Genomic DNA, 15109 nt, shown 5'->3' with positions numbered 1-15109 from the left:
ATAAAACAAATAAATAAACAACAACAACAAAAAAATAAACATGTATAAATAATAACTTTAGATTGTCTTACCTGACGGAACAGTGACTTTGGTTCCTGCTCCCCAGTAGTCAAGAGCATAATCACAGTGCTACATCTCCATTGATTCCTTCAACAAAAACATGAAGCAGCAGAAAAAAGCAAAAATCTAAAACTCAAAACATGTGAAAAAATATTATTAAACATGTTTTCACTCTGATGTTCTTTGGATATCAATAATTTTGACAAAAACATTTTTCATTGATCATTAACAAAGTCTCAAAAATGAAACAGACTTAGATAGCATTTCACCAAAGTACTTTTAAAAGGTTTTAAAATAACTTTTAAATGTCAAACAGCTTATTAAAATAGTGGCACACAGTACTTATTTCATTTAAATACAGCTTTATGTTTTTCTCTGTCTAAAATAAAGGTAGTTAATCTCATTGTTTTGTCATAGAGTTTTTGTACAGGGATATATCTGTGTGTCTGTACGTACCCCCCAGCTGTCGTATACTCATCACTATGACAAATCCAAGTACAAAAACCTGCAACCCAACCAGAGGGGAAGTTAAACCAAAACTGATGAATGAAAGAAAAATAAACATTGATTTCTTATACATTTTGAATACAGCTCATTATTTTTCAATATGGCTTAAAATCTTTTATCTGAGCCAGAGAAAAAAAACTGAAAAAAAATAAATAAAAAATTAACTTTTTTTGTTGCTTGTTTAGCCTTATTCAACCAAAATGTGTACACTTTTTACTGTGTTCATGTATAACTCTTTCCTAAACAGCTCATTTAGAGCTTATGCATACTTTAGATGTGCAGAAAAAACAATAACTGTGTAGATTTTTGCATTAAACTAAATAAACACCCATACGCTCTTTATTGTGGTTTCAAACAGAGGAAGTAGTTTTTGTCTGACTCCTCCGTCACTTTGCCTCACTGTGTCTCTTCTAGCGCAGTAATACACGGCCGAGTCCTCCGTCTTCAGACTGTTCATCTGGAGATAGACTTTACTGCTGGAGTCGTCTCTGGAGATGGTGAATCTACCCCGGACTGAGTCTGAATAAGTGATGGGACTACTATATGTGTGCACCAAAGCAATCCATTCTGGTCCTTTACCAGAAGCCTGTCTGACCCAAACCCACACTGAGTTGCTAAAGTCAAATCCAGATGTTGTACAGGTGAGTCTGTGAGACTCTCCAGGTTTTTTTATTGCAGGTTCAGATTCAGTGATGCTCTGACCTTCAGCAGCCAAAATAAACACAGCAGCCACAAACAGGATCTTCTGCATGTGAGTCATGTTTGAACTGTGGCCTGTATGTTTTCAGACCATCGGTTTTCCTCTAATGTCATGGAAAGTAAATGTCCCCCAGAACTGGTTCACAAAAGCTCCTCCTACATTGTATTTTATTTGAATAAGCCCAATTTGCAAAAGAAAAAAAGAAAAGAAAAGAAAAAACGGACACAATGTATACTGGAAAAAAAAAAAGATATGTTTTCTTATGACACATTTTCATTTGACACCGTGATAGAAAAAAAAAAAAAAACTTCACGTAAAAGTTAATAAAAAAGAACCTATCTTTGCTATCATCATGGCACAAAATATGTTTTTGATTTTCAGAAAAGATTATGCAGGTTTCATGTACAGAGGATGCACAGAATGCTTTTCAAGTGAAACTGAGCTGCTGTTTAGTTTCTATCAGATTTTGAGCTGCATTTTCAGCTTCCTGCTTGGATGTGGTTTCAACCGATCAAACTGCTGCTCTTGATGTCTGGAGGATTTCACATAAGAGTTTAACAGCATTTTAAAACTTGTTTAAAAAAGGCCATTATGACTTGAAATATCTTGAACTTGGTTTCAATATAATTTAGGTAATTTAACCTTTCTTAAATTAGTTCTAACCTTATTGATATCTACGTCTGATATTTCATAGAAGACTCAATACGTTTTCTGATCTCAAGTGCGCAATGTGTTCTTTCTCAAACATGTCATCATTTATGTCGAAAGTAAAGTGTGTTGGGTAAAAATATGAACACTAAGTTGCAGCGTTTGATTTGTTTTGCATTTAAATCAAACCAGTGATGTTTCAACCAGGAAAGTGATTTATTGAGTAATTCAGCAGATAATTCCATAAAATAATAACAACACAAAGACAGAAAAATTGAAACGCACAAAGTTTTAAATGGAAAAAGAAGTTGAACAGATGATGTATTTAAAGATCTTCGAACATAAACAAAGACAAACCCTTAAAAAAGTGAAAATGTTTGCTCCAATGTATGCAGAAAGCCAGATAGCTAAATATAGCAAACACTACTTTAAGTTTAAAGGAACTATTTTCAATAGGACATCAGTTTTTATTTAATCAGACTATGAATTTAGATATATTATGCTCTAGTGGGTTGGCAATGGAGCCAATTCTTTGCATTTCTACACTGAATCCATGGTGGCCTAAAAGGCTCAGTTTCAGAAGATCAGGCCTCTGATGGTGAGGACGGTGCTGAAGGCCAGAGCTTTGGTGAACACCACTCGGACTCCATTCATCAGCAGCAGGTAGAAGTTCAGCTTGGCTTTTTCTGGACGACAGAGAAACAGAGTTCAGACTTGAACACAAACAGCTGACAGCAGCGATGGAACCAAACTGAGACAGGAAGAGATCAGACTGACCTGGATAAATGCTGCCACATTCATCATCTGTTTGGAGACAGAAAGAACATCAGCCACACAAACATCAGGAAAACTCTGACAGACTATCTATCTGAGCCTGGTTTCCTCCTATTTAGTGGTAGAGTTAGATTTAATCAAAGATGCATTTTTAAACAGCTGACAGTTTTAAACTCTTCGCAACAAACAAAACTTTATGATTTTAGTACCAGCTTCATTGTTGCCGAAGGTCCCGTTCATCCCACAGGAGTAAATGGTTTCATTGCTGAATACAGCATAGTTGTAGGTCCCGTCCTTTGACAGAACTGCATCATCAGTGCTCACGTTGACCGGACCCCCTTTCTGATTCACAACCACCTCTTCCCCCTTTGGACGGAAACCTGTGGCCAGACAGACGTTTGGACCGAGTTCATCTGCTGACTTCAGGGGGGAGTCAGGATTCGACAGAGGACTGAGGACGAACAGGGACGGAGGAACATCAGGACCGACTAAAGAAAAAAAAAGAGAAAAAGAAAACACATTTTGTTCTCATTTATTTAAACTTTGCAAAACATATTAGTTATCTCTCAAAACATATTTTACACACAATCGAATGAGAATACTTAATAATAGAAATTTAAAAGTTAATTTAATAAAAAAAATAGTTAATTGCAGAATATATGTATATTTATACTGTTCAAATGTTAATCAAAAATAAATTTATCTCCAGAAAAAAACATATGTTCTTTCTTTTTCAACAGGGCAATTGTTTTCTAATATTGGTAGGGTTTTTCAGAGAAAGCATTTTATACAAAAAGGTAACATTTTACTATAAATGTTTCTCAACTTTATTGGTGATTTTGTTTCAGTACATTTGTAAATTTGATTGTAGTGAGATTATTATTCAGAAACATTACGAGTAGGTGTCTTGTGGGGTTTGTTTTCATTTTGTTGAAGTAAACGTGTAAATAATTTGTTAGTGTCATGTCTGAAGAAAAAGAAGGTTAAAAAAGTCTTTGCTAATTTCACCAACATTGTTTTTTTTTTTGTTTGTTTTTTTATCAAAAAATGAAACAAGTTTTGAATTTAAATTTAATTTTGCATTGTTACAAATTTTGGATTCTAAATTTTGCTTTGATGGTTAAAATAATATGTTTTAATCTTGTCACAATAACAGAGATGAAGATCAGGGCATCTTTATACAATTTTTTGTTTTTTAGCATAATTTGATTCCACTTTTGTTACCAATGCTTTTATTATCTAAAGAAAAAATCATTTGAAACCATCAGAATGCTGACGGTTTTAGTTATGTGCATTTTGGTAAACAAAGTGAGTTTCAGCCAGTTTATGCATAAGTTTATGGGTCTTTTCAAGTCAAACATTTACAAAACTGTGATACTTCAGCCACGAGGTAGAGCATGTGATACTACAAGAAACACAGAGTTTAGAGAAACAGCTTTCATTTCAATTTTTGAATTCTTAAACTCCTGTATACATTTTTTTTTTCCAGATGACTAAATTCTGTGATGTGATCTTTTTTTTTTTTCTTTTGGAACTTTTGTTCTAATTTTCCAGAAAAAATATAATTTTTTCCCTTTAGTGTCTTCTCTTCTTCCCTTTTTAAAAATGGCAGATTCACCTCTTGGCAGGATTCCAGTCTGCCTCTTCTAAAATACTTTCCTTAGAAACTGGATCGATACATTTGCAGTGGACATAGGAATGTCACTTACCTTTTTGCAGCTTAGAGCAGTGATTGTAAAGTTTCTAGATTATTCTGGGCTTCATTTTTAATCATCTCGAATTGTTTCAATTAAAAGTGAAATTCAATAAATTTTGCTCCTCAGGCTTCATTCCTCTTTCTAGCAGGCAGCCGGCAGTCCTTTCAGTCTCAGACACAGAGCCGCTCTAAAGCAGACGGAAGAGACGCAGGGGAAGTTTTCTCCAAAGAGTCGCTTCTCAAGCGACTTTATTTCAGATCTTTTTCACTACTCACTATTTTAAAGAAATAAAATATGATAATGCAAATTAATTTATGAAGTTTTTACCCAAAGAGATGTAATAAAAACTGCCCTTATTTCTGCTTTCAGTAAATGCTTAATGAAACTCTGTTCATAATCACTTTTTGTTTTTTGTTTTTTTGTTGTTGTTGCTATTAATGATGAAAAATAAATGAATGAATAAAAAACACATTTGAGTTAGTTTTGTTTATAAGACATGCTGAAATTATTAAAATCATTTTAAAAAATCATTTTTGGTCAGCACACAGTTTTTCAAATTGGGAGACCTGAACCTGTTCAACTTTTTCTGTTTTCACAACAAAAATCAGCCAAAGACCAACTGTTCCAGTTTAATCCAGTTTAACCATTTAAACCTGATTTAAATGGATTTAAAGTATAACTATGGATATATCTTATTATATTTAATAAGTAACCTGGTGGCTGTTGCTTACCGTTAATTCAAATTTCCTTTAAAGTTTCTTAAGAAAAGACTTAAAATGACAATGAAATTGCTTTTATTATTTTTTTCTGTAGTAAAGATGTTTTCCTTTTCCTTTTCTGTTCCTCCATTCATATTTCTCCACAATTTCATGTTTTGATAAATTTAAAATGTAACAAATTATGTCATGAAATGCAGATAGAATAGTAATAACCTGTTTTGCAGCAGATTTTTATTAATATGAAGATCTGTCAAACAGTCTAGCGTATGAAGGGTTTATACAGTTGAAAACCAACAACTTTTCTGTGAAAAACTAAAATGGTAAAATACCAAAAGGGTTAATTGTAGGACTCAGATGGTATTAAGAATACAAGGTATAGCTATTTTTTCTGACAACAAATTTACACAAAAATAAAAGAGAAAAACGTCTGAAGCACAGTAATTTTAAATGATCTTACCTGGTTTAACAGTAACTGTGGTTCCTTTTCCCCAGACGTCTAGAACCCAATCACAGTGCTACAGATTCACCGACTGCTTCAACAAAAACATCAAGCACCACAGAAATCATATTATAACTCATAAAATATTGTAATGATCTCTGTCTGTTATAGATTCTGGTCATCTTAATATCCTCTGAGATATTCCAACATATTTTTGTCTTGTTTTCAGTTCACATCCTGCAAATTAAAATTGGCACACATGGATATCTGCCCTATAAGACTTTAAACAGCAGAATTAGTAACTTTTAAATGTGAATTACCTTGATAAAATGATTACAGGGACCTCCACCCTCATAGTCCAAGTGTTGCATATTGGATTTCGTCTTATTTTTCTCTGCCTAACATTAAATTTTACTCAGGTTTTTGAGCTGAGGTTTTTGTATCGGTGTATATCAGTGTGCCCCCCCGTATATATCTATCACAGTGACAAGCCCTGAAACAAAAACCTCAACCCCCTTTAGACGAGAAGTTAGAGCAAAACCACAAAAATAGAAGTAAAGTTTTAGTTGGAGTCATTTCTTATTTAAAATGATGTTAAATATCAAATATACTTTTCTCCAAAAATAGATGTTTATAAGTTTTAAAAGATTAAGTAAACTTGAAATACATTATTTAGCTAGACAAAGAAGAGGTTCCAACAAAATAAAATCATGATTTTCTTAAATGGTTATTAAATATAAATTTAGTGGTATTTTGATTGTCCGCTGTGGAGACTTCTGATGCAGTATAGAGAAATTGCATATTATGTTTTTCATGTTATAAAATAAACATCAATGAAGCCTTGTTGAGTTAACCAATGAAACAATCAGAAATGGATAAATACACTGAAATGCATTTAAAGGTTAATTCATGAAGAATAACAAAGAATCATGAAGTTCATATTTCTATATGTAATAAAATCAGATTCATTGCTCAAAAATTGTAACAAAAATAACATCATTCTCTCCAGACTGTTATTAATCTCTTACATGTGCTTAACAAATTGAAACAGTTTCAAATTATTTTGAGATTAGAAGCAATTTAAATGTTTAAAGTGATCATTTTAATTATCTTTGTTGTATTGGTGAGGTTGGTTGGACAAACATTCTGAGGACTGAGACGTTTTAAAGAATATAGATTTAAAACTTGTTCACAGGATAATAACAGGAAACATCATCTACTAGCCACCATGGAGCATTGTGAGGACACACTCTTTTTGTCCTGTTATAAGTGACTGGAGTCGTGTAATAATCCAGTTGTAATATAATTTTATTTTCCAACCTCAAAGTGAGTGGTAGTTATCAGAATGTGTATATGTGAGTGTTTGTGACTGAAGTTTTATGGGTTTTAACTGTTTTTGAATCTGGAAATCTTTGTGCTTTCATTTAGATCAGGAAGGTGCAAGTTAGGATCATTAATTTCTATTTGAATAACTTAAGGCAGGGGACACAAACTCAAACAAGGACCAGTCACAGCCAGGAACGGCAATGTATTAAAAGCCAGCCTTAGTTTTAACATTAAACTTACAATGGTGAGTTAGTCCGCAGTTATTTCTTGTCCTAAATAGATAGATTTATCTATACTGATAGATCTGAGTCCTAAATAGATGCTGCATTGACACACTCCATAATCAATGAACATTATTTGGACATCGTTCTGAACATCATACACAGGCTGAACAGATGACACCCACTGTCATCCATGAAGAACCAAAATAAAACACGTTTTGTGAAAACAAAAAATACTTGAAATTCAGAGCTGTAGAAAATGTAGAAAGGGCAATGTCTTTATATGAACCATTTGTGAAATGTTTTGGTTTACACTAATTTTACTTTTGTTAAATGCAAGTTTTTGAGATTGTATGTTTTATTTATTTCTTTTTTTTTCTTTTTTCTCTTTCTTATGAAGAAAAAGAGAAAAAAGCTCATCAATTTCTCTAACATTTTCTAACACAGGTTCTCAGTTGCAGCTGCAGAGTTTATGTACAGCTCTGAGGCTTCCTGTGTCACTGTGTCTCTCGAGCACAATAATAAACTGCAGAGTCTTCAGTCCTCAAGCTGCTCATCTGCAGATAAACTTGATTCTTGTTGTTGTCTCTGGAGATGGTGAAGCGGTTCTGGACAGACGGGGAATAAGTTTTAGTGCTTCCACTGGGAGCAGAAATATGGGCAACCCATTCCAGTCCTTTTCCTTCAGCCTGTCTGATCCAGCTAATATAAGCATTATCATCTGATATTCCTGCATATGTACAGGTCAGAGTGTGGGATTCTCCAGGTCGTTTTGTTGCTGGTTCAGATTCAGTCAGAGTCTGACTGAAAACACCTGAAAGACAAACCATGTGGTCAGAAAAAGGCCTGAACAGAAATTCTGTGAAGAGTCCAAACGTTTTATATTTACCAGAAACTGTTAACAGCAGGAGAAGAGAAACACACCCAACTAAAGTCATGGTGAAAAGTTGTTGCATCTGTTTGGTGGTTTGAGTTCCATTAAGATAAATGAAGAAATTTGCATTGACTCCTCCCCATTCAAATAAAGACTATAGGTAAACATGCTAACGGGATTAATGCGACTGCTTGCTACGCTGCAGGATGAAAAAAATATTTTTGGTTGCTTAACAATCTTAATGCACTGAACCCAATCTCCAAAGCATTGTGTGACTTTGTATCAGCTAAAAAGGAGCATGTATGTCATTCCTATTTACAAAGATCTCACAAAGGTTGATGTATGATACAGACTTTTTCTACTACAAAAAAACAAAAACAAAAAAAAAACATCTCATTGCTTTGTCAGTTTATCAACATTTTAAAAATACTTCATGGATGCATTTAGATGGAAAGGTTTCTACCTTTCCATCTAAATGGAAAGGTAGAAACCTTTCCATTTATGTTTTAATGATTGAGACATTAAAACATAATGTCTCAATCAATTCATATGATATTTGAATTATTTATGTGATGCCATAATAGTTTTTATTTATCTTGCATATAGATTATTTTTAGTTTAGATTCAAACATTTTGCTTTGGCTTCCCCCAGGTGGCTTTATGTTGCATTTTTTGTGGAATAAGTTATTTTTCTTTGGCCTGTTGACATATTAATTCAAAGTTGCTTTTGTTTCTGCTTATTTTATTTTATTTGAGGAGTCTTTAGATTTGCTAATCATCTTTTTATTTGATCTTTGTATTTTATTGATCCAGTTCATCTCATAGTTGTGAAGAGTGATTCCAGACATGGTGCAGGTCACTTTTATGTGGGATTCTTCAAAATATTTAAAACACTGGTTCATATTCTGTTGGAGTCTGACTCCCTGATTCTTGTCATAAAACATGAAATACATGTTTTCTAAAACAGACTGTCACAGTTACAGCTGCAGAGTTTATGTACAGCTCTGAGGCTTCCTGTGTCACTGTGTCTCTCGAGCACAATAATAAACTGCAGAGTCTTCAGTCCTCAAGCTGCTCATGTGTAGATAAACTTGATCCTTGTTGTTGTCTCTGGAGATGGTGAAGCGGTTCTGGACAGATGGGGAATAAAATTTACCATCTCCACTTGGAGCAGTAATATGGGCAACCCATTCCAGTCCTTTTCCTTCAGCCTGTCTGATCCAGCTAATATCAGCATATGTATCTGATATTCCTGCATATGTACAGGTCAGAGTGTGGGATTCTCCAAGCTGTTTCACTACTGGCTGAGATTCAGTCAGAGTCTGACCAAAACCACCTGAAAGAAAAAGGTTGTGTGATCAGAAAAACCTGTGCAAAAGTCCAGTAAAAAGAAGAGTACAGAAGTTTTATATTTACCAGAAACAGTTAACAGCAGGAGAAGAAAAACACATCCTGCTAAAGTCATGATGAAACGTTGTTGCATCTGTTTGGTGGTTTGGCGTCTGATGACATAAATCAGAATTGATGAGGCTTTAATTTGCATTGGCTCCTCCCTAGAATATATGTCCAATGGGTAAAATTGAATACTTATCTATTTCCTAAAGAATAACTGATGAGATTAAAATGCAACACTTGCTATTGAGTAAATTGTGATACAAAGTTTTTCCCCTGGGTTTCCCCTCCAGGTTGTCAGATTTAAAGTGTTTCCTAGTCATGGCTTATAAAGTTTGGAAAACACTTTAAGCTTTATGTGTGTGAGAGAGATAAAGGATTATAAATGTAAATGTTAAAGAAGGTTTATCTGAAAAGACACAGATTCACTCAGAATGGATTTAGTAAAATAAATAATATTTCATATGACAGCCTCCTGAGAAATAACCAATAAAACAACCTGTTTGCTAAAAAACTAACTCCAACTGCCCTCTAGAGATTGAAAAACAGAACTGCAAGAGTCATTGCCATCTCTAATTTGTATTACAATAAGTACATCTGCATTCAGTCTCTGTGTTTATTGAATCTTGTTTTGTGACTCAGTGATACATTTTTGTTTATTAGAATGAATAAGAAAAATGATTTATCGAGGTAATTATAAGTGATACTTGTGATCTGCTCCATTTGTCTTATACAGATTTTTGACAAGGTGCATCCTGTGTGCAAACCTGTCTGCAAATTTCTGGAAATGTTTAATCTAAATAAGCTGAATAAAAGTGCAGTGATGCTGTGCTTTTAATATGAGGTTATTTCTTGCATCTCATTTTAAAGGGGAAATAAATAATTTTGGGTTAACAGTAAATTATTTTATGTTGAAAATGATAAAAACTTAATTTGGAAGAATGAGTGCAAAATTATGTCCAGACATCATATTGGTTCATATTTCTTTGTTATTCAATAGAAAGCTCATTTTCAAAGCCTGACTAACATCGCTGCCTCTCACAGAGATCTTTATCGGTTTTTGTACGGCTTTGTTGAGTTTTGTGTCACTGTGTCTCTCTAGCACAATAATAAACTGCTGAGTCTTCTGGTTTCAGACTCTTCACTGTTAGTGAAACTGTGTTTTTAGAAGTATCTTTGGTGATAGAAAACTGGCCTTGGAGATGTTGGGCAAATGCTGTGCCGGTGCCACTGTCGATGCGTCCAATCCATTCTAGTCCTTTTAACGGTTTCTGTCGAATCCAGTGGAGCCAAGTAAGAGGCAATCCCTGCACTTTACAGGACAGAATGACTGACTGTCCTGCTTTGCTGATCACAGCCTCTGAGGAGGTGAGGGACTGACCCCGCGCAGCTGAAACAAAGAATGAGTTCTGAAAACAGCAGAAACCAGATCTTTTCATTTCCTCCACTAAACAGAGTCACTCACCTGATATGAGAGCCAAGAGGAGGATACTTTTTATGACTGTCATCATGATAAGTCAGACTCTGAGTGCAAAAACTGGTTTGATACGAATATAAAACAAAACCAGAAGGGGTGGAGACTGTAGATTTACATAGCTGGATGTGTGACTGATTGAAAAATAATCAGTAGCTCTAATTACCTGGGAGGAATAAGACGTGTTTTAGTCACTACTTATAATCCGAAAACTGCATTTCAATTCACAAAATTGGAATCTAAAACGAGCTCTTGTATTTTGTGTTTGTTCTTCCTGTTTCACATAATGAGCTTTGTTAACTATCCTCCGAAGTTTGAAACTGCTGAAAGTTCATGTTATTCTCCTAGGAATTATATTTAATTATTACTTCTCCTTTATGTGTGTCCTTCTGCATTGGGCAACTGGGAAAACGGGGAAATATTTCAGCAACCTTTCAATAACTGGGGCTCTTCAGCAAAATAAGAAATTATTCAAGCTATTTTAATCACAATGTTGCAGATAGATTTTCAACCTTTTCTCTTTTCTGAAGGTCATCAGTGCTATTACTTGTATGAAATGAGTTATTTGCTGCCACTCACAATCTCTCATATATGTGCTCTGTGGAGTAGAGGTGAGTGATAAATGAGTTAAGCAAAGAGTCTTGGGATTACAACGGACTATAAAGATCTGCAGATGACTGATTTTTTCATAAATTGTGGAGGATAGCTATATTTAAACCTAACTGCCATCAACGGTTCTGAAGTATTTCCACTTTCTGCACCTTTAACATTACAGTCTTTATCTTATGCAAAAATAAAAGTATTAGTAAGATCAGCCATGGCAGAACTGATACTGCCGTGGCCTATTCTGAAAATAATGAAAAACTCAAACCTTTGTTCAAATGCATTTATACAATTCAGTAATGATGCATACGTTAAAAATAAAAACTTGGTGTTTCCTTTTTATTCAATCACCAACATGATGTCACAAAAACTGACAGCAATATGACCAAGAAAGCAAAATGTCTGACCTCACTGCCATTTCAACACAGATTATATTGAAACTTATGACTGTACCTCAGGTAGGACTATCGTCATGGTGTGTTGAGATGTATATTTTATTGTATAACTGTTGGTCTTTATTTACTATTTACTAAATTAAATTATTATTTGGCATGGCAGATTAGTTATCTTCATGTAATCAATTTGTGAGAACAGATGCAGCAGGTATGGTTTTCAGATCAGAGTGAATTTCTACAGGTTTTTGTGCAGCTGCTGCACCAACTTCAGTCACTGTGCATCTCGAGCGCAATGATAGACAGCAGAATCCTCTATCTTCAGACTGTTCATCTGCAGATACACCTGCTGTTTGTTGTCTCTGGAGATGGTGAACCGACCTTGAACTGATTGAGAGTAAAATTTCCTATCACTGTCATATTCAATAGTTGCAACCCACTCAGGTCCTTTTCCAGGAGCCTGTCTGATCCAGGCCATCCAGNTTATGTGTTGAAAATAGCGATGATGGTGAACTCATAACTCTTATAATGAAGAATCAGAAATGTCTTCTCTTTTTAAAATTTGTGATCTGAGGACCCCTAGTGGTGACTTTCTGTAACCCGTTTTCATTTTCTCAGGGGTTTTTGTTAAACTCCACAGCCAGTTTGTATCACTGTGTCTCCCTCTCCGGCACAGTAATACACAGCAGTGTCTTCAGGCTGCATGTTCTGACCATGCAGAGTGACTCTGCTATTGGAAGAGTCCATGTTGACACTAAACTTGTTTTTTAATGATTCTTTTACAGTTTTGTCTCTACTGATACATTCCAATCCTTTTCCTGCAGGCTGTCTGATCCAGTGTGTCCAATAATTACTGATGGCATAAGACACCTGACAGGTGATGGTGAGACCTTCACCAGCCTGGACAGACACAGAGGGTGGCTGGTTCAGCTGATCACATGTTACACCTGGAAAAAAAAGGACTTACTGAATAACAAATTATCAAAATCAACAGCAAATGGCAAACCAACAATACCTACATGACACAGCTACTGAAAGCAGCAGCAGCAGCATCATAGAAAACATGGTTGGATCACTGACAGGGATCACATCTCACAACCTTTTACATCGTGTCGACATATGAGCAGGAAACCACAAAATTTACATGCAGCCCGAGAAGGAGGTGATAGTATAAATTAGCTTTAAGTTGTTTGAGACAAGCCTTTTGTTTAATTCTAAAATCCAAGTATGAAACGGGCTTGTTTATATATATATTATAATTGTTATTAAGGATGCAAGTGTGTGCATCATAACAATGCGAATCCAGCATAACACCAAAAATAAGCAATACACCTTTTTACAGGAGTATCAGGAATTGTTTAATCTTGTGAATATTTAAATTATGTCCAAAGGTACACAGAATAAAACAGGACATGTTGTTATGTAGCAGAAATAAAAAATAAAGTACAAAAAAGTATAATATAAGGGCATTTCCTTGGTTGAAGGGGGGCTCTCATTTTCGACATTGCATTTATATTGTAGAGCCTACTACCCCTATAATTCATGACAATTTTCCCCTTAAATTTTACAGAAGGAGCCGGTGCGTACTTATTCCACTCACAGCTGAAACCACCCTAAAAACACTCTAGGTCAAAAGGTGCACAATTGTTAGGGCTCCTTATGGGTTGTCATACCTAGAATTATCTGCAACCCCTCAGGATGACAGAACATTGGAGATTTTTTTCTGTTTTTCATACTTTCAAAGTAAAATAGTCTTACAGTCAAAATTATGACTCACTTCAGATAACTTTAAAGGCATGGAGGTTTTTATACAGCTGCTAAACCAACTTCAGTCGCTGTGTCTAACGAGTGCAGTAATAAACAGCAGAATCCTCGATCTTCAGGTTGTTCATCTGCAGATACACCTGCTGTTTGTTGTTGTCTCTGGAGATGGTGAACCGACCTTGAACTGATTGAGAGTAAAATTTCCTATCACTGTCATATTCAATAATTGCAACCCACTCAGGTCCTTTTCCAGGAGCCTGTCTGATCCAGGCCATCCAGGAGCGGCTGAATGTGAATCCAGATCCTGTGCAGGTCAGTTTGTGGGAGTTTCCAGGGTTTTTTACTGCTGGTTCAGATTCAGTCAGAGTCTGACCATCAACAACTGAAAGGAGAATAAAAAAGAGATGTTAGATATTTAACTTGAAAAACAAAATACAAAATACTTATCAGTTCAAAATCTTCCAGGAAAAAAATGACCTGCAAGGCAAATAATTACTGCAAGTATCTTTCTTGTACAATCCATCGTGTGTGTTAAACGTTCTCTCCTAGACGGTACCAGCTAAGAAGTTGAGGATATTTCATATTTTGAATATGCTCCTCCTCCTCAAAAGCACCACTGGTGTAACGGGGAGTACTCTGTGACATCTGCCTGTAGTTTTAGCTCACCAACTCCAGATCCACTGATAAAAAAAACACTGAGTAAATCATTATGAAAGTTGGAAACTCTTTCAAAGTTGATATATAAAAAGTGACCACATATTCTGAGTTTCCTGTTTGCACATCAATGTCAATCACTACACATCTTTCAGATGAGGTCAGAGTTTGACCAGAAGCACCTATCTCATTACCTGCTCTTGGAGGTACCGAGAACAAAAAGGAAGCTCAGAGGAGACAGGGCTTTCTCTGTCATGGGCCCTAAATTATGGAACAACTTGCCTTTGCAGGTCAGAGAGGCCCCTTCACTATCCACTTTTAAAGTTCGTCTTAAAACCCATCTATTTTACTTGACTTTCAACACCAGCGGGATCTAGTTTTAAATTGTATGTTTTTGTTTTAAAACCGTTAATTATTTTTTTATTGTGTTGTGTTTTAATGTACAGCACTTTGTATCAGCTGTGGTTGTTTTAAAGTGCTTTATAAATAAAGTTGGTATGGTATGGTATTAAAAAGTGTTTTTTTGTGCCTTCATTTTTTTTTTCCAACTCTGGGTTACAAGAGGCTGAACCTACCTATGGCAATAAATGAGCAAATATGTAGAGAAAACAGCTTTGATAAGATAAGGATAACATTACAACTGTCAGCATTTCATTTGCCTCACAAGATTAGCACAATTCCTCAATTTGTTTTTAATTTAGCTGTTTTCTTCTAATGAAGAGGGACTGTTTTTGTTCTTTCATCCTGAAGGGCCGAAGGAAATCAGTATATTTTATTTACAAACTTTAAAAAAGTATATGATGAACATTATGTGTTGAAAATAACGGTGATGGTGAAGTCATAACTCTTATAATGAAGAATCAGA

At 35.0% G+C, this 15109-nt stretch overlaps 1 protein-coding gene, 1 long non-coding RNA gene and 2 gene segments (V, D, J or C); all 4 read right to left on the bottom strand.

Annotated features, from left to right (window-relative positions):
* The window catches only part of LOC103145434 (uncharacterized), a 277103-nt gene that overhangs the window by 233721 nt on the left and 28273 nt on the right, over positions 1–15109 (bottom strand). The gene's annotated exons all lie outside the window — the stretch shown is intronic.
* LOC107837450 (uncharacterized) lies at positions 3152–6013 on the bottom strand. Its single transcript, XR_001663451.1, has 3 exons — positions 5865–6013; positions 5563–5635; positions 3152–3177 (listed from the first exon to the last, which is right to left on the bottom strand). It is a non-coding gene; the product is annotated as an uncharacterized LOC107837450 (long non-coding RNA).
* On the bottom strand, positions 10382–10997 carry LOC107837439 (Ig heavy chain V-I region HG3-like). The segment is given in 2 exon segments: positions 10382–10747; positions 10823–10997. Coding segments are annotated over 2 exon segments (351 nt in total).
* Positions 13647–14157, bottom strand: LOC107837440 (Ig heavy chain V-III region CAM-like). The segment is given in 2 exon segments: positions 13647–13972; positions 14068–14157. Coding segments are annotated over 2 exon segments (351 nt in total).

The sequence above is a fragment of the Poecilia formosa genome, unplaced genomic scaffold (assembly GCF_000485575.1).
Source record: "Poecilia formosa unplaced genomic scaffold, Poecilia_formosa-5.1.2 Scaffold142, whole genome shotgun sequence".
NCBI lineage: Eukaryota > Metazoa > Chordata > Actinopteri > Cyprinodontiformes > Poeciliidae > Poecilia > Poecilia formosa.
This window is presented reverse-complemented; position numbering and strand designations above follow the sequence as displayed.